The following is a 25266-nucleotide window of genomic DNA, read 5'->3' on the forward strand; positions in this document are numbered from 1 at the left end:
TCACAGGAAAGGCAGCCATCTTTTATGACTTCCAACCTGTTGGGTATTTATCAATTTCTTATAAATTTCTGACTTTAGAAAACGAGGGAAGGAATCCTTGGCCATGAGACTATAGATTAATTTCTGAGCCTCATCAAAGCATTTTGGAGTTGGTTCAGCAATATTCCTTGAGATGAGGTCTCTGGTACTGAAGTCAATGTTAATCTGTAGAAAACAAGGTTTCATGTCATTAAGTGAGATTCAAACCATGCATGCCTTATCAGGATACTAGATATACTTACTGCTGAAAAATTTTCAAACAGTTATTTGATGGAAAATAGCAGCAAGGTCATTTATTTTTTGACACCATGAGTACATTCTTGGTTTTACAATGTATTCTAGCTTGAGAGGGGTGGGTGGCATTGACAGGCAACAGCTAAAGCTGACATTTACTTTTTTCTTTTGGAGGCCAACCATTTTGTTTTTTATTTTATTTTAGTTTTTATTCCTTTGATTTTTATTATTATTATTTTTTTTGCAGTCTAGTTGCTATTCACTCCTGGTTCACCCTCCCACAGTTCCACACCCATTTTTCTCCTCCCTCTCAACTACTGTCTCCAAGAGGATGTCCCCACCCCACACCCCACCCAATATTTTACAAGGGCAAAGGGAAAATGCAAAGAAAACACATAATAATTCAAAATGCCTGTCTTCTAAAACTTTGATCTGAACTCCAAGTGTGCATGTATATAGGAATAGCTATAATATCCTAGACCGTGTTTCATTCATTCTCCATATACTCAGTAAACCTTGTGGGTTCCCTTCTATTCTGTTTCTTTGACAAAAATGAAACAAATTATATCTTTTTGACATTGCCATCATGCCTTCTGCAGTTGAAAATGCACATATGTTGAACTGTTTATACACACACACACACACACACACACACACCACCACCACCAACAACAACAACAATAACCGCAACAAAAACACACCAAGAAGGTACTAATAATGATCTATTACACTGTGATACCCATTCACCTGAAAAACCGATGAAATGTACATTAACATTTTCAGCAGATACCTGCTCATCTCTATCCATATTTCAGAATATTTCAACAGCAAAATCTTATTCAAGGCAACTGAATTAAACTAAAAATACTCATGATGTCTAAAATGTATTTGAATTTTACTATTGTAAGCTCCCCAAAGGCAGGCACCATATCTCATTTGTCATCATTTTTAGTACTTAGTTGAATACCTACCACAAAATAAGAAATCAGTAGATGTTTATGGAATAGAATGAGAACATCTCAGGAGAAGATGTGAAAGTTGATAGAGTGGTACATTTCAAAGATTTAGTAAAAGAAAATTCATAAATATAACTTACACAGTATTGACGTGAAGGTAAATGACAGGTACATTGAGCTGCAATTAAGTCTAATTCAGCTCCTAACTTGCTATGTGCATAAGAAAATCGAATTTGTAGTTTCAATTTCCAAGACAGAAAAGTGAACAATAAGGGCTCTTACCTTAAAGTGTTTTATTTTCTAATGAATTAATATTATAAAATATTTTAGTTAATATTAGTTTAGGGAAAACAATAATAAAATATAATTAAATTGAAGACGTCATTAAAAGTACATGATTAGGCTTCCTATATTTCCTTTGATGAGGATTTCAGATTTTATTCTTTTGATTAGTTCCTTTTGCACTTCCTCAAAGGTCCACATAAAATGTTGAGACTTCTGTAAACATTCCCCAAACCTTCTATTGCCCCTTCTTTATATAATAAGTCACATGGTCATTTTCAAATCTAATGCCTCGGTGACCTTAAACCTTGATACTGCTGAGTTTCTGTTTTCCTACTTTAGTCTATTTATAGTCGGAACCAGATGATGTCACTGAAGTGAAATGTAAAAGAGTTTTAATCCAGCACTAGCTGCTTTGGCAAGGGATCACACCCAAAAATATGATCCCGCTGGCATGCAGACATGCCCTGGACTACTGTATGATCTGACTGAAATAACAGCATGCTCCTAGTATATATAAACCTTTAATCCTTATCTATGAAAGTAAGGTTACTTTGTAGAGGAAAGCAGTCAGGCTTGAAAGTGATCTTTAATTGAGAGCAAAGTGATGAATCAGAAAAAGATTTGACAGAATGAGTCACAGATAGGATACACCTGGCTCACATGAGACCAGTAGAGCAAGAGAGGCTACTTTAGAGTAGCAAGAATTGAAGGAGCTGAAGGGATTTGCAATCCCATAAGAACAACAATATCAACTAACCAGAGCTTCCAGGGATTGAACCATCATCCAAAGACTTCACATGGACAGACCCATGGCTCCAGTTGCATACATAGCAAAGGATGGCTTTGTTGGGCACCAATGGGAAGAAAGACCCTTGGTCCTGCCAAGAGTCGATGCCCCAGTATAGGGGAATGTCAGGGCGGGGTGGCAGGAAGGGGTAGGTGGGTGGGTGGGGGAGCACCCTCATAGAAGAAGGGAGAAGGGGGTTGGAATGGGGGTTTATGGAGGGGAAAGAGGGAAAGAGGATAACACTTGAAGTGTAAATTAAAAATATATCCAATTAAAAATAATTTTAAAACAAACAAACAAAAAGAGTAGCAAGAAAGAAAAATGATGTGGTGTGTGATGGGTGTTATGTGTTTATGACAGTTTTTCGTGGACAGTTCTATGGATCCAGGTTACAAAGAGAACAAGGTAAATATAGGTGAACTAAGAATAGCCATAAGAAAAACAACAATATCAACCAACCATATCCCCAGAGCTTCCAGGGACTAAACCACCATCCAAAGAGTATACAGGATGAGCCCATGCCATGGCTCCAGCCACATATGTAGCAGAGGATGGCGTTGCCGGGCATCTATGGGAGGAGAGGCTTTTGGTCCTGTGAAGGGGAATGTCTGGACGGGGAGTTAAGAGGGAGTGGGTGGGTGGGTTGGGGAGCACCACCCTTATAGAAGCAGGGAGAGGGGGTATGGGATAGCAGGTTTCTGGAGGGGAAACCAGGAAAGGGGATAACATTTAAAATGTAAATATAAATATTCAAAAAAAAGAATAGCCACTGTATGAGAAGGAGTTATATAATTAGAACATATTGCCAAAGTTAGTATGAGGCCAGGCAGAACAGTTTAACCAGAGGCCAAAAAACTATCCAACTTGAATTAGTCAGCTTGGAGAGGAGTTTGGGCCAAAACAGCTGAGCTGAACCAACCAGGCAGAGGTCAGAAAGAGCTAGAAAAGGTGAATTTATTGAGCAGTAAGTCTCGGAGGCTGAAATATTTCAGGCCTAGGTTATCAGGTGGGGATGGAAGGTAAAGCCTTGAAAGTCTGGGCTTGCAGAAGATTAGACTGTACAGAGGCTAGAAGCTTCTAGGCCTTGTCCTAGGGGTAGTTAGAAATACTCTAGGATCAGCCCAAGCTAGGTATTCCTAAAGCTTGGATACAAGTCTCATCTCATACCTTCATTACAAGAAAGAAAAGTAACACGTGCAGAGAAATACACTAATTGATTTCAGTTCATGATTGGAGGTGTCTATTATATGCCATATGCTGTCTCTATTTTAGGGAAAGATATCTGATGAAATTAGATTAATCATAGTTAAAATAACAAAAGTAAGATATCTAAAAATTTGGAGAAAGATTTATGCAGATAATACAGGAAAGATTTTTAGGTTCAAATGAGCATCTTCCTTGGATGTCCAGGGTGTAATATGTAGAAGAAACTGAAGTCGGAGAAGTGTGAGTGAGCTTTGAAGGAGAGACCCAGTGAGGTCTAAAATGTCTTATGTGCTACAAAACGGAATTTAGCCTTCTTCATAGTAGAATGAAACAACACTGACTACTATCAGGAACCTGTCTTGTTTTGTGAATACCCATGCTAACCCATTTAAAAAATAAATATATTATAGGAATATGTGAATACAAGCTTTCTTCCCTTTGTTTCTTCACTTAGAGATGTAGAAATTCTTCAGCAGCATCACTAGTGATTTGTGTTCTCCTAACGATACGTGGAACAACTCATCCTATTATATTCAGACATTCTCCAGAAGAGGTTTGACTGACAATAGCACTCATCAGTGCCTATTACGTAGTCACGTATACTGTTACCACGTCATTTTCATCACCTTCTCTGTCACCGACACCATTCTCATGATCACAGTCATGCTCGATTTAGGCATTCATGATCCTTGCTATGTAGTCCTGAGTTACTCATTTCTTTGGTTCTACGTCCACTCTGTAGCCAATGGCACCATCACTGAGATGTATCTTCTCTGCTCCTATGTACACTGTTTATTACCACAAAACTAAAACTCCCAGGGTCTTCTTTACAGTTTGCTGCTTCTGAAGTTTTTCTTTTTATATTATCTTGCTTGACTAAATCACTTTTTCATATAAGTCTTTCACAAGACTTTCTGTGTTAAAGGTTAAATTCAAGTCACATTTTCTTTGTGGGATTAAAAAAAATGATGACTTCACAAAAGGTTTTCTGTCACAGAAAATCTGTCAGATAGTTGCACTCTTTGCATTCTTCACAAGGCTAAGGACCCAATAAATACATAATGTAAATATTCAAGTGAAGAAATGGTTGGATATTTATTCAAAATCATTCTAAATGAAAAAGAATTTCATTTAAATGCGTTACTGTTAATTAAGATTACTATCAAAAACATTTCGACTTGCTTGCCTCCTTTCCAAGGAACTGCCACCCTCAGCTATTGACATCTCAGTGATGAATAGATCTTTGTTCCCAGGAGATAATCAGTAGATGTATGAAGATGTGTCTTGGCAATTCTACTTAATGTCAGTGACAAAAACATCACACCCACATATTTATATAAATGTCATTATTTTTCTTTAACTTGTTCAAGCTTGACATAGAAGAGTTATCTTTGACGACTCTCTTTTCTGATCATTGTCTAGTGTGGTCTCTGTCTGTCTGTCTGTCTGTCTCCTCTCCTCTCTCTCTCTCTCTCTCTCTCTCTCTCTCTCTCTCTCTCTCTCTCTCTCTCTCTCTCTCTCTCTCTCTCTCTGTGTGTGTGTGTGTCTGAGTAAATTGTGCCTTTGATCCTAGAGCTTCACAGGAATTATTTTTATTTTCAGTCTTGTGCCTAAAGTTTAGGTCTTACTACATACACTCTTCCCTTTCTCTATGATACTTCTTATAAAATCCTTTCCTCTCAATCCTTTGGACTGTATTACTATATCAATTTCATAAGTGTTTCTTATAAGAATATTTATCTGGAAGTCCATAATTTTCTGTGATATGTATATGAACCCTCCTACCATGACATCTGTGTCCCTCACTCTCTGTTTTCAATATCCTAATTGTCCCTGGTTGTAATAGTAAGTTTTATTTGCCTTATATAATTGTCATCTCAGATGCTCACTGTCTCTGTCTGCTAATCTAGGCCTAGTCCTGGAAGCTTCTAGCCTCCAGACACTTATCTTGTTCTAGAATGTTTTCGGACTCTGAGAATAATGAATAAGTTCACCCTTTCTAGTTCTTTGTGAGCTCTGTCTGGATGATTCAGTGCAGCTGTTTTGTCTCAAACTCTTCTCCAAGATGACCGATTCAATCTGGCTTCTCTCTTGGCCTCTGACTGAATTGTGCGTGGTCTCAAAATAACTTTAACAATCTGGTCTGATCTCTGGCTCCTTCTCATTCTCTTCCTCATTCTGTCTTCACATGTGTCTGTCTTATTCTTTGTTTCTCTAAAACTGCCTCCTCTTTCCATCTGCACGGCCCTTCAAGTAACTTCCCTTTCCTCTCTCTTATAAGAGTTGGGCATATCCTATTCTGTCAAATCTCTCTCTGATCATCTGTTTGTCTGCTACTCAATTAGACATCACTTTCAAACTTTTGTGCTTCCCTCTACAAACTAACTTTACCTTCATTATTTGGGATAAATAATATGTGTGCTAAACAGTGAGTTATGCCACAATTAGAAGCCATTTTTATTTTTCTAGTAAATAGCACAATCCTGGGGTTCACAATGTGATCGAATATCCTGCAACACCTGGTTATATCCCAAAACATGTCATTACATTTTCTATGTTCAAAGTGAATCTCACATAAATCTTTTTAAAATTGTTTTCCCACAATCTCCTGCCTTGTATGTTCATATAACATTTTTTTCTCTGCATGCTTGATTTTTTAATGGGTATTGCCCCTCGAAGCCTTCCTGTGTCACAGAAAAGATGTTTTTGTTATTATCTTGTTATTGTGTGTAATTTTGGTGTATAAACATTAAGAAATTAGGTTTATGCTTAAAGAGATTTGGGTATAAAATCCGTAGTTAATGCTACGTGTTTAGTTTTGATTATCGGAGGAAGCAGATTACTTATAACAAAAACATTCAACAATTCAAGGGATGGAATTAACCTGTCTTTTATTCGCTATCTTTCCAATATTTTTCTAGTTACTTATTTTCTACATTTCTCAAAAATATCAGTAGAATGGATATACATTTCCAGGATTTTGTTCTCCCATTTTTTTTCTAGTTTTATTTTCCTTAGCAACTCTGTCTTTTCCAATGACTGAAAATTTTGAATAATGTATTCAATTCTAAAATAATTTGCAAGGTTATATAAAAATGTCTTTAAATATGAAAACAATTTCAAGTAGAATTCAAGAAGTGTGCTAATTGTTTATGTGGATCTTTAATGTTAACTGTTACATATACCTGTAAGATGATTCCAATTATTTGCATTATTGTTTAGGAAAACAATACTATATATTTAAAAGCTAGCCATTTTATATAAACTATTTCCTGAGTTCTATTTATTAGAGTATTTAGTGAACAGTTATAGAGAACTGTGCTAGAATCTGAGGATAGCAAGAAAATCAAGATGTCATTAGGAGGACAGATTTCGAGAAAGCAACCCAAAGGGGGAAAAAACGCTTCCTAGAAACAGGTCTCTCCCAAGGAAGTGAAATTTGAATCTGTGCTTTGAATTATTATCATGTGTAGGAAATATGAGATCTAGGGCATGCCTATAGGAGGATTTAATGAAAGAAGGCTGTTGGGCTTCAAAAGAGTAAAGCCACGACCTGAGTTAAATAGCCCCTGTAGCACTATACAGCTTTTTATGTATTGTAGAATGGTGAGGAGAATTTGAAGTAAGATAATAATGTGAACATGTGTTTAAGTAGTCACTGATTCTGGGTGAGCTTAATAGCAAGGTGAGGAAGATAATCTAGAAACCTTATCGTACAGGTGAGCAATAGGTGGTAGTTATGGAGGGATGTCATAGGTACATAGCTTGTATTTTCCAAACCCATTTAGTAGGCAGAGAAAAGAAGACTTATTATCCATCATTATGACCTGAGGGCATGTCTTAAGAATGGCTGGCTTTGAGGACAATTCTAAAGTATGATAGACAAAGCCAATTAGATATAGACTCTTAGAGAAGGAGAAGATCTTACAATGATCTAGTCAAAACAATGGCAAACAAGAAATACCATTAAGAGAAATGTAAAGGACACCAGCAGGTGAAAGTTCTGAATGGGAAGTAACACCCAGCTTTCAATTGTCAGATTTATAAAACTATTATACATTACACAATGACAATATAAAATTGTCTATATGAGAGTAACCATAGAACAATTCACATTAATATAAATGAGCATTTGCTATTGTTTGTATAGGTAGTCTTAGATTTCAGGTGTTTCAAGAAATAGCATTTTATTTGCTTATATTTTGAAAGGTTATCATATATATATCTCACTATAACTCAGACTACTCCACTGGCAGTCTAAGAAAGCAGGACATAAGATTGTTATCCTTTGAAATGCAAGTTGCTATGTTATCACAACCATTTTGAGGCTTTTAAATCATGCCATTTTTTTGAAAAAGCTTTTGCACAGTTGACAGGGGGAAAGAACAATTTGCAGCAATGAGAAAATAGCTCTATGGATGTTGTGGCTGTTTTTTTAAAACATTTTTATTTTAAGATCCAGAATATTTTAATGCTCATGATTTTGGTTAGCTGAAAGTTAAAAAGGCAAATTTCTCTTCTCTCTCTCTCTCTCTCTCTCTCTCTCTCTCTCTCTCTCTCTCTCTCTCTCTCTGTGTATACCTGCAGTATTGAATTCTTTCACCTTTCAAGAAATTATTCTCACAGGAAGAATGTATTTTAAAGACTGCCTGTCACGCTTGATGTCTGTGAAAGAGTAAGCTCCGTTGTGTTGTGAACGTATATATGAAGGAGGGAATGGACTTGGGTCTTCACTGTACCACTATAGCTACCCACAGCAGTATGTTATATTAAAGAAATATGTTTTCAGTTGAAAAAAAAGACTGCCTGTTAGTCTCTCTTTTAACTCTAAACTCTTGTTTTATATACTTCTATGTAACTTGAATGGAAAGTTTTCAGTTTGGGTCCCAAATTCAAATGAGACGGCCTTTCCCCATTTAGAATGCAGAGTGTAGCAGGAGATTGTCCTTGAGCAAAGGATGTAAGCTTGCATAAGTAAAACGCTTTACCAAACCTGAGCATTTAGCATCTGAGACCTCATTCTCAACAATGCTTAAGAATTACTATTTAAATCAAAGCCATCTGTAATCATGTTTTTGGTTACTTAATTCCATTTAATCGCCACTAACACCTCCTGTATTACTTTATTTTTGGCATCATTAAAGGCAAATGAAAATCCCGAAATATATTCACAGGGGTCGCGATTAAAGAAAGCATAGCCTTTTGCGGCATCTGCAAGCAATATGTGCCTACTCAGGACTGTATCTGCTTGTTATCAGTGGCTTTGGTGACAGAAATAGATGACACAAGTTGGGAAGCATCGCTAACACATTAAATTGGGCAAGAGAAAGAAAGGGAATAGAATTAAAAAGCACCTTAATTAATTAGACAAGTAGTCAAAGCAAAGATGGAATTGAAAAAGAACCAGATGCCTCTTCAGCTTCTATGGGGAAAGGAGCTGACACACATAAAATCACGACGCACACAGATTTCTAAATATGCATGCTTGGGATGTTTTCTTATTGTTAGTGGAGCTGGCAAAGAGATAGACGGATTCATCTTACCAGCATCAACCTAGACTACAGGGCAGTTTAAAGAACACACCAAGTTTGTATTTTTAATTTGAAAAATATATATTGTTTTGAACAAATGTGTGATTGGAAAAGACATTTATGTCACCCTTTGCCTCCTAATACCATATTTGAGCCTGGACTTCATAGTGCAAGATGTCATAGAAATTAGAGCAAATACAAGAAGAAGAATGAAATGTTTTGTAGAAATGAAAATAGATTTTATGAGACTAATTATGCATTTTATGCCTTTCTGTAAATATTGAGGCTTCCGGGCTATGTCATAAACACTTAAAAATGAGTCTTAGATCTAGAGAAGGAATTTGAAAGCTAGCAGCATGAGCGGAAGACCTCATTCCTCACTGATTCTGGTAGGTGGGAAGCTCATCTTTTAAGATTTCTTTTTATTTATTTATTTACTTATTTATTTACTTGCATCTCTAAAGTTCAGGTCATATTCTCCTGCACAGTGGATGCTTTTAACATTTCTCTGATGCAGCAAATACATGTGGTGATGAAACAAGGCAGCCCACATAAAATCACTCAGCAACTATTTCATGTTCTGTAGTTATCATTATCTCTGTTTCTCTCTATCATCTGTCTTCTGTCATCTATTATCTCTGATACTCATTTTTTAAAGAGATGAAAAGAGATCTTAAAGAGATCTTTAATTGAAGATAGATGAGGTGGTAGTACAGAACTCAAGGTGATGTGGAAGGGTGTTTTATACAACCTCCCACACAGCCCCAAGCTGCTGTCACTACTTAGGGTTTGGATGATCCTTCCCTTGACTCTTGTTCCTCTTATTCTCTGGTCCTTTCTTCCTACCTTCTTCTTTCACTTATTTACATCTCTCCTCAAATCCTGGTCAAGTACTAATTTGTCTTTCTGATACATGTTTTCTGATCTCCAGACTCAGATTTTCCCATTATATTATCTCCCTGTACTCTATTTTATCATGCTTGTGAAATCTACTATAATTCTTTAAATCCCAAGGCTTCCCAAAAAGTTGGGTAGCTGATCTACAGAAGAAGCAATATCATCTCTTTTCTTAGACGTACTAACATAATGTGTAGCATGCAATATGCACATAACTGTCAGAGAATAAATAAAATGGAAGGCAACTAAGAAATGAACAAAATGAATATATTTGGAGATGACTATATTTGGGAGTAAACTGTTAGCTATCAAAATTGGTAAATTAAACAGTAATTCTCAAAGTGATTTCAACACATTGGAAAACTGACAGTAAAATAATATCTAAACATACATGTGGTAACAAGGCAGAACATAAATGACTGTGGCATACTTATTCCTTACTGGGGTACTATAATGCACCAACTGTAAGGCTCAGGGAGTACTGGGACAGCAGACTAAAGTTTGTAAGAGACAGAATACAGGACATCTGTTGCAAGATAGTGCCTTCTCAATACAAGGGGAAGTTGCATCCAATAACAACACTGGTTGACATGCCAACGTGGATGGGGAAATTTCACAAAGAACTGCCCTTAGATGAAGAAGCCTAGCTAATCAGTGGATATTAGTTTTTTTTTCCCAGGGGCAGGGGAGGCATGAGACTCTGTAACTCCATCAAGGGCTCAAGCGTTCAGCTTTAAACACACATAAATACGAGCAACACTAAAGGTACACGGTAGGATGTGCATACATGTATATATGTAAAAATAATGATTAAAGAACAACTGAGGATTTTAAGAGGGAGTATGGGGGCAGGAGAGGAGTTGAGAAGAAGAAAGTGGTGGAAATTATGTAATTATAATTGCACTAAATGAAATTACTTTACGGTAAGATAAAATAAAACAATAAAATAAGAAAATGTTGCTTGGTTGGTAATAAAATTAACCTGTGCTTGGAAATACTTATTAGTTTAATTAGTCCAATATCTAGCAATTGAACTCAGGACCTTGTGCAAGTTTATTATGCCCTCTGACAGAAGATTATACCTCTGGATTTATGTAATTTATAAACCCTGTATTGTGGTTTGACTGAACACCTTTCTAATCTTACAGAATAGGAATGAACTCTGGCTACTAGTACTAGTGGATATAACAGTAGACTTAATATTGCTGTCATTTTTTTATAAAAAAAAGATTTATTTGTTTTATTTTATGTATGCAAGTGTTTTGTCTTCATATGTATATGGGAACCACATCCCTGGAACTAGGCTAACAGAAGATGGTTTCAAGCTAACATAAGGATGCTGGGATCCAAACTCTGTTGCAAGTACTTTATACTGATGAATCAACTCACCGTCTCCCAATAATTTCCTTATTAATGACATATAAGACCATTGGTGAATTCTGGAAATCAGTCTGGAGGTTCCTCAGAAAATTGGACACTGAACTGCCTGAGGATCCAGCTATACCTCTCTTGGGCATATACCCAAAAGATGCCCCAACATATAAAAAAGACACGTGCTCCACTATGTTCATCGCAGCCTTTTATAATAGCCAGAAGCTGGAAAGAACCCAGATGCCCTTCAACAGAGGAATGGATACAGAAAATGTGGTACATCTACACAATGGAATATTACTCAGCTATCAAAAACAATGACTTTATGAAATTCATAGGCAAATGGTCGGAACTGGAAAATATCATCCTGAGTGAGGTAACCCAATCTCAGAAAAACACACACGGTATGCACTCATTGATAAGTGGCTATTAGCCCAAATGCTTGAATTACCCTAGATGCCTAGAACAAATGAAACTCAAGACGGATGATCAAAATGTGAATGCTTCACTCCTTCTTTAAAGTTGGCAGGAATAGAGAGGCAAAGATTAAAACAGACACAGAAGAACACCCATTCAGAACATGTCCCATGCATAGCCATCCAATTAGACAAGATGGATGAAGCAAAAATGCAGGCCGAAGGAGCCGGATGTAGATCTCTCCGAGACAGCCAGAATACAGCAAACACAGAGAAACAACCACTGATTTGAGAATAGGATTGAAGGAATCAGAGAAAGAACTGGAAGAGCTTAGACCCCATATTTTGCCAAGCAACCAGAGCTTCCAGGGAATAAGCCACTACCTAAAGACTAGACATGGACTGACCCTGGACTCTGACCTCATAGGTCGCAAAGTAAGAGCACCAGTGGAAGGCGAAGCCCTGGGTCCTGCTAAGACTGAACCCCCAGTGAACTATATTGTTGGGGGAGGGCAGCAAGGGGGGGGGGGAGGATGGGGAGGGAACACCCATAGAGAACGGAGGGGGGAGGGGATGTTGCCTGAAACCGGAAAGGGAATAACTTTTCAAAAATGTATATAAGTCAGGTTAATAATAAAAAAAATGCAGAAATCTAAAAAAAAAAAAACCATTGGTGAAAATTAAGATACTATTATAATTTACTGGTTTTTCAAAGCCAATTAATATTCTGACTTCAAAATATCTAAATATGTAATAATGGTCCAAACCGAAATATGACCAAGTATAATCAATAGTGACATTCATCTTTTCTTTGCTACTCTCAATTTCTTTCCACAAATTAGGGCAATATGTAATTAAAGTTGTCTAAAATATTCAAAATGTCTAGTCTAAGTTGTGCAGTTGTTAAAATAAGGGTCAGTAATGAAGTTTAATACAGTCTAGAAACAATCAATTTAAATTAAGTCAGTAGCATTTTTACAGCTAAAAACCAAAGACATGAGTGTTTGGAAGGAAAGAAGACTACGTGGACACCTAGACAACATGTCTCTACCACTTTGCTTCAGTGTAGGACTTTCTGCCAAGAAATTTGGTTGTAATTTAATTTTTTATTAGAGTCAATTGCAGAGTATCAGCTGAATGTAGAGTAAAGGAGAATCGTCTCCTCTGAACTGCTCTAAAATTAACTTTCTGCTTTCAAAAACCATTGTGTCTTTTTTTTTCTTTTGTTTTTTTTTTCAGAGCTGGGGACTGAACCCAGGGCCTTGTGCTTGCTAGGCAAGCGCTCTACCCCTTCACAATCTTTTATACCACAGTGGTAAACTCTAGTATGTCTCCAAATAGAAAATACTCTAGCTTCATTTTCTCTTTTCAGAAAACATGAATTATATTTCAAGATCTGTCTCTTAATCAGTGAGTTACTCTGGAAATCTATTCTATACCTTTCGATGTGATTATAATCTCTCTGTACTACTAAGGCAATAATTAACTTTAAGTGTGTTTTATTATTGTAAGATCCCTTTTGATTTGTGCAGTTTTGTTGCAAGTCAATCTCTCTTCCTATCTTATTAAATGTATTATTTTAAAAAGTACTCAAAATTCTGTTTAATAAATAAACCTACTAGTGGCTATATTATTGTTAATATGTAATTGAAAGCCAATAAAGATTTGACAAATTAGTTGGTAAATAAAACAAAACATCCAAGTAACCCTGGGGCATTTGCATTAGAAAGAGTTAATGGTAAATGATAGCAAAGAGTGGTTTTACACACACACACACACACACACACACACACACACACACACACACATCAGTGAATTTTGTCGTGTTTTTCAGAGTCATTTTGAAACAATATATCCATTACTTTAAAAGAGATCATAAATTTATTTGTATCTCATTTAGTTAATTAGATGTGTAAAATATTAACACCTATAAAAGTTTTATATATGGAAACAGTAATTGCATTGTGTAGCTAAATTATTACTGAGGATGTTTATTTTAGAAGGAAAGGTTAGGGAACAAGCAACTGTTTGTCAAAATTGTTAATTATAACTTTGACTTCAGTTGCATTGTTTTATATTTTCAATTTTTATTTTACTCATGTGTATTGATTTTTTGTCTGTGTATATGAATATGTACCACATATTGCCTGGAACCCTTGGATGCCAGAGGAGGATATCAGATTGTGTTCTGTTTTGTGGGTGTTGGGAATTAAACCCTGATCCTCTGCAAGAGCATTGTGTGCTCTTTACCCCTGAGCCATCTCTTCAGTCTCTCAGCTGTAGTTTTAAAATTATATTTTTGTTATATTTTTTCACGATATTTGCTGTTATGTTGAAGTAGCCACTGCTAATTATATTTGTAAGGAAGAGAAAACACTGGCTTTGAAATGAAGGTTGCAATAAAATACATTTTTTTTCAGGGTTGCTTTCAAACTTTTAGGAAATGGCACATTAATCAACTTGACAAACCATAATACTACATTTTCAATTTTCCAGAATTATTTATTGATTTTTAGGTGGTGACTTGGAAATGAATGTTGAAATATCTCTACATGAGTTAAAGTTCTTTTCTACCCCCTGTGAATCCCAAGCCACACTTCAATAGTTCTTGTGTCTGTTAGTGTTATACCGAACTAGTAACAACTTCAGTAATTAATGTCCAGCTAAAAGTTGAACTTTCTATAACTTTGTGTCCTAGATTTTTAATCAGCATATTTGCATTCTATTTAACTTACTCAATACCTATGAGGACCGACACTTTACTCTCAGCACAAATCCTAATGTTGAATCAGAAATTATAATAACTCTTAGCGACACGTGTATGATTTTCTTACCTTTGTAGGAAAGATCACTGGCGCTATGAGCTAAACATTGGCATGACTAGTTTACTACAGCTTTCCATTTGCCCTCTACTTTCCTTAGAGATTTTTACTTCGTGTTACATATTTTCAAGGTATCTTTATCAACTTTAACATGTGAACTATTTAAATAACGGTTACAATTAATACTCTACTATGTGGTATCCAATCTTTATGCTGAAAATTAAACCAAACACTAATGAAACTTTCTATGTAAGAAATATCATTAAAGGGCTCAGTGAAAAACATTCTTAACCAAGTATAATGGTCTGAGTTTGGGTTTCCAGCCCCCAAGTAGGGTTGGGCATGATTGTAACCCTAAAGCTGAGTGGGTGGAGACAGATAGATTCTGGGTGCTACTTGGGCAGACAGTCTAGCCAAAACAGTAAACTCAAAAGTCACAATGAGAGACCTTGTCTCAAAAATTAAACTGGAAAATCAATTGGTGTACTCTTTCTTGGGGAAGACCATCTCTCTTCTCTGCCATTTTGATTACTTCTAGTTCTTCATGTAGTGGTAAGGTCTGTGGACTTCTCCCTGTCCATTTTGGCATGTATGAAAGATGGAAGGCAAGAATTTGAAGATATCAGGGAGGAGTATATGGGAGGTTTTGGAATGAGGAGTGGGAAAGGCTAGGAAATGTAATTATATTATAATCTTGATGAATGGTTGGATAGTAACATATCTGGAAGTTAATGCCTGGCCTATACACACACAGCTGAGTGAATCTATACATAGTTATGCATACATGCAAAGGAGCATGCACATGTGTACACAATGAAAATTAAAAATAAATGATATTTCAAGAGATATTATCAGAATCATTCTAGAATTCCCTGCGGAGGAATTTAAATCCCGCAACATGGCTGCTCTGTCTGGAATAAAGAGATGCAGGTATTAGACTTCTTAATCCAAGCAATGTAGGTAAGCTCAGTTTGTAAAAGGAAGCAGCCATGTTTGGAAGTGACGTCTAACTGAGGGTCAGACAGAGTGATAAATCAGAGAACAATTTGACAAAAATGAGTCAGAGGTAGGATATACCCAACTCTCTTGAGGACAGACAAGAAAGTCTACTACTTAAGAGCAGAGAAGCAAGAGAGACTTGAGTCAATGCGGTTCAGTCAGTTGAGCTCAATCCGTGCAGTTTGTAGCAGTTCAATTCAGTCATTTGGTAGTCCGTTCAGTGAGTGCAATGGAATGGAGTTGAATTTGTTTGTGAGTTCACGTAGCACAGTGCAGGTCAGCAGAAGCCAGAGAATAAGAAGGAGCCAGAAGATTAGAACAAGTTGTCAGAGTTAGTATAAGGCCAAGCAGAACAATTCTGTGAGAAGCTAAGAAAAATGAACCAGATTGAATTTGTCCCTTTATAGAGAAGCTTGAGCCAGAACAGTTGAATTGAATCAGCCAGCCAGAGTTCAAGAAGGTTAGAAAGGGTGAGTTTATTCAACAGTATTCCTAAGATGATAATAACATCAGGTGAACAAGTTACTTTTACATTCTCCCTTCAGATGCTTTGTATTTTGATGATACTTAAGTGGTATACAAGGGAATTTAATCACTTTTTTTTTTTTTTTTGGTTCTTTTTTTTTTTTTTTGGAGCTGGGGACCCCGAACCTAGGGCCTTAAAGCCCTAGGTAAGCGCCTACCACTGAGCTAAATCCCCAACCCACTTAATCACTTCTTAAAAAGATATCTGGCTCATTTTCACACAAGAGTTTCACACCCCATTTTGGAATATAGAACATTATTACATTCTATAAGGGAGACTTCTAAGAAATTAAAAATGAAAACTGGTGATATTCCAGTGGTAAGATTGTTTCCTTTCACGTGTATTACTTTTTAAAACTATACTATCATTGAATATATTTATATATTGGAGTCTAATGATATTTCTTATCTTTAAAAGGAAATGATCAGGTTACTCTTTAGATGGTGCTAACTCCATTTCTAACAGTGAACACACTGACTGATGCAGCTGGATTATTCTGAGATTTCTCACCCACCTCTTTTGGTGCATCAGCTACAATGAATTCGGAGTAAATCATTTTAGCTTTGGTAGCAATCTTTTCTCTACATTCCGTTTTCTTGAAGTCTTCACAGGCAAGCCAGAACTCAACATTTTCTTCACTAAATTCTGATTTTAGAAATGTTCGGAAAGCATCCAGTCCAGCTACAACATATTTAAGAAAGCATTGCGTCATCTATAAGATAGTAACATTCCCCAAATAAGTTCATTGCATCAAATGAGAATTTATTGATATAACAACTACTGGCATATATTTATCATCCAGACAATGTGGTATTTACCATTTTCAAATTAGAAAACTTAATTTTTGTGAGTAATCATAAGTCCAAAATATTTTCATTTTTATTTTTAAAATTAATTTTATTAACAAAATACATATTTTGTATTTCTAGATCTGACTTATTTTTAAGAATGTCTTGGTGACTAGTACCTTGGCACTAACTTGATCTTCTTAGCTCAAGTTAACTATGTTATATTAACTAGGATAAGAAGATTTTTTGATATAAGCATTTGGGATATAATTTGAAACTGAGGGAATAGGATATGTTGATTTGGGCACAAAGATTAGACACAATGTGTTAACTATATTGGACAAATATGATCTTAAACCAAGAAAGTAACTGGCAATGTATTTGGGACTGAGTCTTTATTCTACTCTTCCTTTGACAATTTTAATTCTGAAAGTCAAGAAAGGGGGATTTTTTCCAAATGTTGCTTTAAGCAATGTACTCAATGGGAGATGCCACAATGATCATATTTTCTTGTGAACATATATTTCTCTGTCGACTTTGAAGTAGGGCTCACTTATCTGCAGGCTCCATTCTTTTTAACTTGACCAGGATATGGATTTATAAAAAAAATAATCCCAGTTCCACCTTTACTTAGAACACCACATGTCTCAATCCCTACCACATACAAACACACATTATCACAATGCACTCAAATATGCAGCACTAAATATTAATGTATTTAAAATTGCTGCCTAGACTTCTGTTTTGCAGTAGTCCTCATAAAATGTGCCTTGTAGAGTTCTTTTGTGAAATATCCACAGCTATTTTGAAAAGGCGAGTCTTGCCCAGTGTTTTCTACTACATATGTTTGAGAGTATGACAATAGCTACATGCCATGTTAGAAAGATTATGTTCAGATATCCTATTTTGACTGTGCTCTTCTGGTATCTTAAAGTCCTAGTACTTAGCTTTTTCATTTGTATTTGGAAAGATATGCTTGTAAATTGAAGTTATATATTGGATTAGGAACATGTTCTTCGGGATTTTGTCACTGAGGAATTCACCTTCTGGAAACACCCGCGATTATGCTCTGAGCACTTGTTTTCCCAGTGCAGGCTGAGAGAGTTATCCCCTCTTGTCTCATCATCTGGAAGAAGTAAGCTTATGAAAATTCAGGGAGTTGAAAAATTGACTAGAAATAGACGAAAATATGAAAGGAATGGGAGTTGTCAATTTTTTATAGGTTACTGCAGGTGGGAAACAGAAGTGAAATTTAGTAAGAAAAATATAAAATTAAGCCTTCTAGGACAAAAATCTCAAGTATCTAAAACACTGCATAAAAGTGGCATGATATCTTTCTTACATGAAGTAATGTAAAAATGAAATTTCCTTATGAAAAATGTCAGATACTAATTAAAATTCTTTAAATAAATGTAAGAGAATGTGGTTGTTTTTATTAATTACTATTAATCATATGAAAATTAATTAACTGTGTAAAAAGCTTATCTGTCACAAATTTAGATTTTTGAATTTGTAGTAAAAAGGTAAAATTTCTCTGAAAATAATCCAAACATTATTGAACTTGATTTTTGAACTCTAAACATACAAGATAAAATATTCATTAATAAAGAAGTAATACTTCTATATATTTTTTTTTTGAGCAGGGGACTGAACCCAGGGCCTTGCGCTTGCTAGACAAGCGCTCTACCACTGAGCTAAATCCCCAACCCCAATACTTCTATTCTTGAGTGATAATATTGTGGGTGTCACTTGGGCATATCATGCTCTTCTCCTCAAGGATTTTATAAATGTATGGACATAGAGATATGGACATTAGAAAACAAGAAATGACCCCATTTTCTGCTTCTCTTTAGTTTCTAGAAAGGCCTACTCTGAATAATGCTTCCTTCCCCACCTTAATTTGCACCCAAATAACAAAATCAACAATTAACTTTCAGGTCATAAAGCTTTGTCCTCTATGCAATGTTCCACTGACTTTGGTTTTTTATGCGAGTAAATGCCCAGAGAGGGTTATGTGAGTGCAATTGCCTCCATCTCAGGGCCTCCTCACTTCTGGTCTGCGTGGCTGTTGAACAGAAATCATTTCCTCTGCAGTGGAGAAAGCAGGTACATGCCAACCAGTAGATGAACTTCAAGAGTCGCTTACCAAACTTCACTTAATCCTTTGGTTACACACTGAAGAACATAAGAAAGGTCCCATTCTAACATAGAGAGAGCTATTTCATATCCACAGCATTTTCAATGAATGTCTTTAGTTGTACTTGAGCTAGTAGGTGGATTGATTTAGGACTTAGCCAATAAAAGTAAAGCATTCAGAGTATCTTAATGCATTTAATTTGATCTAACTTCAAGATGAACAGACAGCAATGCAGAATGTGCCCAGCTTCATTATTTTATGTTTTTCTGATACTTTATTTGTTTAAAACAGAAACATCATTTGGTTAATAAAATGGATACTATAAATATGTTCTGTATAATCTCTATAGTCCTGCCTCTTCCTCTCAGGATGGATGTACTGTGAAGCAAACTGTTTATAAGACAAACAGGAATTGTGGGAAAGTTTGTGACTATTTCGTGTATAAAAATGGATGTCAATTTTAGAGTATTTTATATATAATTGCTCACAATTGCCACATTGAACCATGCTTTTAGATATAAACACGCATCATTAATAAAACAATGTTTTTCATATTGAAAATGAAGACCATTTATTTTAAACATACTAATAACTTTCTGAGATTGAAGAAGTGGTTAAATTAAATTCCTGTTGTTGATAATTTGCACATTTCTTTCAAGTTCTTCTTAATGGCAAGCAATGATCAAATTCATGTAATTATAGGCTAAAATAATGGAAAGCTTCTTGCTTGATTTTAATTTATAATTAATTTCCCTTGTATACATATTTGAACTTTTGACCAACTTAATTTTGGCTAAACTAAATCTATTTTGACTCCAAGATCTTAAAATTTATGCCTGAAATGCTGATCAATATCATACTTTATTTAATATTTGTCATTTTACAGGTTTAATGAATTGTTTAAAATGCACTATTGGCTTGAATCTTACCTTGGTTAGCTAAGAGCGAGTCCATATTTTCAGACCATGCCAGTGTTTCCGTCGTTGGAGACCTGTAGAAACAGCATCTACCCTTGACAATAGCATTGTGATCTTTTTCTTTGAAAAATTATAGTAATATTTGAGCTGAAAGGATTTTTTAAATTACATCATTAAAATTAGCCACTGATGAAACAGGAAAATGTCAACAAAAATCACATGGTAGTTTCCAATATGGACAGTAACAGCAGCATGATGTGGAATATAATTTGATATCAGGAAATTATTTATCTATCTAGCCAACAGTGTTAATATTTGTAAATAATGATGTTTTACTAATGGCATCAGAAAAATATTGGTTCTCTGAAGCAATTACAAATTTTCCCATCTATATTGCTAATTGTGTGTCACTGTGTTCTAATCAAAATTTTTTTCTGATAGCAATCAAAATGAATGAATGATTTTTTAATTTTCTTGAGCATACAAACTTAAAAATGTTTGGGCTAAAGTTTTCTGAAGAAGGTATACATTGGGGGATATTATGTAAAATAATAAATCAGCTTTAAGATATAAACCTTGTAAGATACAAATATACCATGTATATGTATTATGCTTTTAATAGATAAAAATCCTGATGAAACAAGCACCTATCCACAGGAAGCCACTTTAGCCAAAGAATTCGATTATGTAGTTGCGATGTACAGACAGAAAGGGGACGGCTAACTAAATCATATATTTAAACAATTGACAATAAATAGAGACGGTCTCACTTCCAGTCATCCTTATAAATGTTGCATTGCATACCGTACTGTTGCATTGCGTATTGACAATCCTAAATATGGTTTTGTGAAGCGCTTATTATGTTTTTATGTCTTATTGCTTGTAATTTACTGTAGATTTTATATGCTTTTTAAAGGATTGACTGTGCTTCACCACTGTTTTAATATTAGTTGTATTTTTATAGAATAAGAGAATCGAGGAAAGGCTCCTGGGAATTCAGTTCTCTCTCCTCTCTTACTAACGTTTTCTAGCTCAAATTTCCTGTCCCAGTGAGAGATTTCAGACCTCCATTTTTCCTTTAACTTAACACTGGAAGGCACAGTTTGTTTAGGAGACTTTTGCAATGGTATTCTCTCATCGAAATGGACAAATAAAAAAGATTTGCATTGTTTATTTTTCATTGTTAATAAATTAAGTATTAGTCTTAATCCTAGATTTAATTTCACACTGAAGTGCTTCTGTATATTTAAGCTGTTACTTCACTATGACTATGTTGTATTACACAACTCTCATACTCTTTTGGTGGAATTCTAAAGTAATCATAAAGGTCATTTAAATTGCACTTGTATAAAAATAGTTTTTGCAGACTGAAATGTAGTAGTTGATACAATATTTAAATTATATGAATCTCAATCAGTGCAGAGTATATTCTAATGCATAGGACAAAAAGGAGCTTGGACAAACAGGATATCCTTTGGAACGAGAAGTAGCTATCAGAAACAGAGAAATAGCAAATCCATTCTAGCATAAATATCTACTTCTCCGTTTCTATGTGGGTTCTTTAATAAGGAATAAAAGTAGTTATTTTCCAGCACCCAGAAGAATATGGCTAAGCCAAGAAGTTAGTGCTCAAAATCCAGACAGTGGTTGGTATAAGACTGACGGAAATGAGATTTGGCTTTCAGGATGCTGGAAGAATGCAATGAAAAAGCTCACTAAAACGAGCAGGTAAATGGTTCAGGGGGAACATCCTTCAGTGCTATGGGCAGAGGAAGCAGAGATAGAGTGTGGCAAGATGCCTGGAGGGCCACAGAACAGCCAGGCCTTACTGTCATTCCTGAGGGAAGTGATTGGCAAAGACTGCACCACTAGGAGCCTTTTGGTAGAGCCAGAGAGAGTCTGCGCTTGGAGGCGTGTCCATAAGCAATGGCCTTTCCTAATTTCATCATTGTGTGAAAACAGGAAAAACGGGAAGAAAAGAAGTCCGGAAGTGAACGTGGAGTTAAGAACAAAAGGAAGAATGTTATTTTGAATTACAGAGCTGTACTTAAAAGTGCTCTGTATTCTGTAGATATACACACAGAATATTAGACATCCTACAATTAAAGTTGCTACAGTGTCCTACTATAAATTCAGGTCAGGAAATGTTGACTTTGCTCTAAAGGGGTAAGCTGCTTTTCAGCTCTCAGAAGGGATACCCCTGTGGTTTTAGAAGATTCCCGGATTGCTCACTTTTCTGACCTGTTTTTCACCTACAAGATTCAGTTCTGAATATTTATTATACTGTTAGAGCTGGATGAAGTGGAGTGCTTCCTACTTAGAAATTAAGTACAGAGTAGCTGTTTTAAAAAATACTATCTCCTATTATTAAAAATGTTTAATTCAGGTTTCTTATGTGCTTGTATTCTTTGGAAGGACAAGTTTTGGTATCAATAAATGAACTAATATTTTTCAGAACACTAAAAAGTACAACTGTGCCTTGGATGCTTACAATGTCCTCTGGATCGCATTCAGCATGTCACATGTCTTTCATCAGTTAACAGTGACAATATTAGTGTATTGAGTGTACCTGTTACCAGTGACTAAATGGACTAGAAATGCTAGTGACTTATACAGTATCAGTCAGATGGTAGTGGGTAAAGTTAATATTTAAACTCAAGCCTGCTTAGGACCCTTTTCTCAAAAATTTTCCCCCAAAACATAAGTTAACACATATGTCCTCTTTATGGGACACATGCATTAGGTTTCCTGCGGTAGAATAACACACAAATCCCCCAGATATTTTATACAATAGTTACATTGTAACAATTAATCACTCAACAGAAAATTTATGCACTATATGCTTATAGCTTTTAAATTATAAAATAAATGTGGAAAATTTCTTAGGTTAGATGTGCATGAGAAACACAAGCATGTGTTCTATAAAATGCAGCTATAGAAATACTAATAAAATTCATTAAATAAAAATTGGAGAATAAGGAAATGGCAGCTAATTTAAAACTGTAGAGGCTTCATTGATTTTTTTTTTAATTTGTGTTACCTGAAATAAATGGTCATTATTATTTTTGTGCTTTTCATTTTATTTGTGTCTTAATTATAACCTCAGTGGAGGTATATGTGGTTCTTTCTTTTCCTCTGTGTGTGTGTGTGTGTGTGTGTGTGTGTGTGTGTGTGTGTGTGTGTGTGTTCTCACGTGTGCACGCACAGGGAAGAGAGAGAGAGGGGAGGGGTGACTTTCTAAAATTCTGGTGCTTTAATCAGGGTAACTTTCCATGTGTGTATGATTTGCCAGAAAATTCACTGTGTATCTGGAGCCAAAATTGCACTTAGTATTTCATGGGGTTTTGGCTGATTTCCTGTCTGTTTTCTTCATTAAGCAAGTGCCATCAAGGCCGGCAGTACTCATATTATATGTCCAGAGAAGAGCCAGTCCAGATGGGAACTGCGTGAAAGCTACCAGTTATCTTGCTAATTGAGCCAGCTAGAACCAGTTGTATTGCATTAAAAAATGTGGAATCCAACAACTGAGCTGTTCACACTCAATTAGCAGTGTGCTGGAGAATGGAAAACTCAAGCAAGGAGTTCATGTGCCTGAGGAAGCGACAGCTGCTTCCTCACCCAGCGCTGAAGATCCATGTAAAAGTTTCTTAATAAGCACTGTGATAATGACTACGTCTTAAGAAGATCATATATGTATCTCTAACTCACTGCTTTGAAAAACAGGATGAAAAGAAAGATCAACTTTCTGTTGACTTTAGTTTTTTTTTTAAACCATCGAACAGAGAATTTAGAACCAAAGCAAGCCGTGCATTGTGGACATATTTTAGAAAAGCAAAACATCAATAGAGAAAGGTAAAAAATAAGATAAAGTTATGGTGAAAAAGAACAATGAACAAGTTTTTTTTATCATAAATGAAGGCAGCGAGTCATCTAGACTACTGAAGACTCGAGAGTTTCATGTATACATCTTCTGAGATAAAAAGAGCTTTAAACAGCAACTCACTTCACTGGCATTTCGCGTCCCACTGTCTGCCTGTCACAGATGATGCCGTTTCTCTTTCTGACTGATCTTCAAGCTGAAGGTACATGACAGCAGGAATATTACAATTAGTATGCAAATACCTGTCCCTGGATTCCACGCTGGCATTTTTTAAGTCTTGCTAATCTCAGCTTTTATCATTTTGTTAAGTTCTCTCTCATCAAAACAGTTTAACTTCTAAGGAACACATAATTCTTTGAACAAATGTGGCATTTCTTGAGTCAGGCATAAAAAAAAAACCTCTTCCATTAGAATAATAATTCTGCTAGTTTATTTGCTAAATTTCCTATGCATCCATTCCTATGAGAATTATTATTCTCAAGATATTCAATGTTATAATATTAAAACATGTGCTTAATAATGACCTTTAGGCTTGTATTATGTCTAAAGATCATTCGTTTTCGTTTACTCTTTGATATCATGAGGCTGTCTCTACCTTTTGGCACACTCAAACAATCACTCAAGTTTAAAATTTTACCGATAAACAAAAATCTTCTACAAAAATACATTATTCTGTTACCTATAATTTGTTCAGCTGCAAGTGGCTTAAAGGCATGAATTTCTCTAGTCTTTAAAGTGTGAATCTCATATAATTTATGTCCATACATTTTAATCCAACACTGATGCTTAAAATAATAACATATTTATCACAATAAAGATGCTAGTGTTTCAGTAAATGTTTGGTAATCCTATTCTTTGTCAACCTTTGATTGTAGTATACCAATGGTAGCAGTAAAAACAGGCTTCATTTTAACTTGAAGTTGACACATCCCTATTTGTGGCTCTACAAAACTTCCTAGTATTTGAATGACCATGGAGTGCTGAGGTGAATGGGAGCAGAAGTGAAGACCTATACAATCAGCGTATTATTCAGCAGTGAAATCACCAATTAACTCAATTGATTTTGTTAGTTCAAGCACCATTAAGTAATGTTCTTATGATATTCAAAAACTGAATCATTAAACATGTTTTGATTTTTTTATACTGCTGGCGAGAGATAATACAACACTAAGTTCATAATTTATGTTTGAAGTTATTTTCAATGTACATTATATTAGAAAATAAATGTAAATTTTAGATTTTTTCTTTGTAAAGTCAGTCAAAATATTTAAGAATAGGAGGCAATAAAGCTTATTTTTTATTGAAACTAAGACGAAATTGAGTTCAATAAAATTATTTTGTCGAATTCTCTTATAAATCATAATCACTATTTACTTAATTATGACATTCTGTTCCCTTTAAAAAGTTTCTGTGCATTCACAATAAATTTCTGGATAAACTACCTTTATATAGCTATGATTATAAAGAATTTACTG

General features: G+C 35.3%; 1 protein-coding gene across 1 annotated transcript; it reads right to left on the minus strand.

The window, feature by feature from the left end:
• Nucleotides 1-23933, minus strand: Rgs21 (regulator of G protein signaling 21). Its single transcript, XM_032915542.1, has 4 exons — nucleotides 23915-23933; nucleotides 19924-20000; nucleotides 16584-16750; nucleotides 1-204 (listed from the first exon to the last, which is right to left on the minus strand). The coding sequence occupies exons 1-4, from the start codon at nucleotides 23923-23925 to the stop codon at nucleotides 1-3; spliced, it is 459 nt and encodes a 152-aa protein (XP_032771433.1). The 5' UTR covers nucleotides 23926-23933.
• Between the last annotated feature and the right edge of the window lie 1333 nt (nucleotides 23934-25266).

This window comes from Rattus rattus, chromosome 10 (assembly GCF_011064425.1).
Source record: "Rattus rattus isolate New Zealand chromosome 10, Rrattus_CSIRO_v1, whole genome shotgun sequence".
NCBI lineage: Eukaryota > Metazoa > Chordata > Mammalia > Rodentia > Muridae > Rattus > Rattus rattus.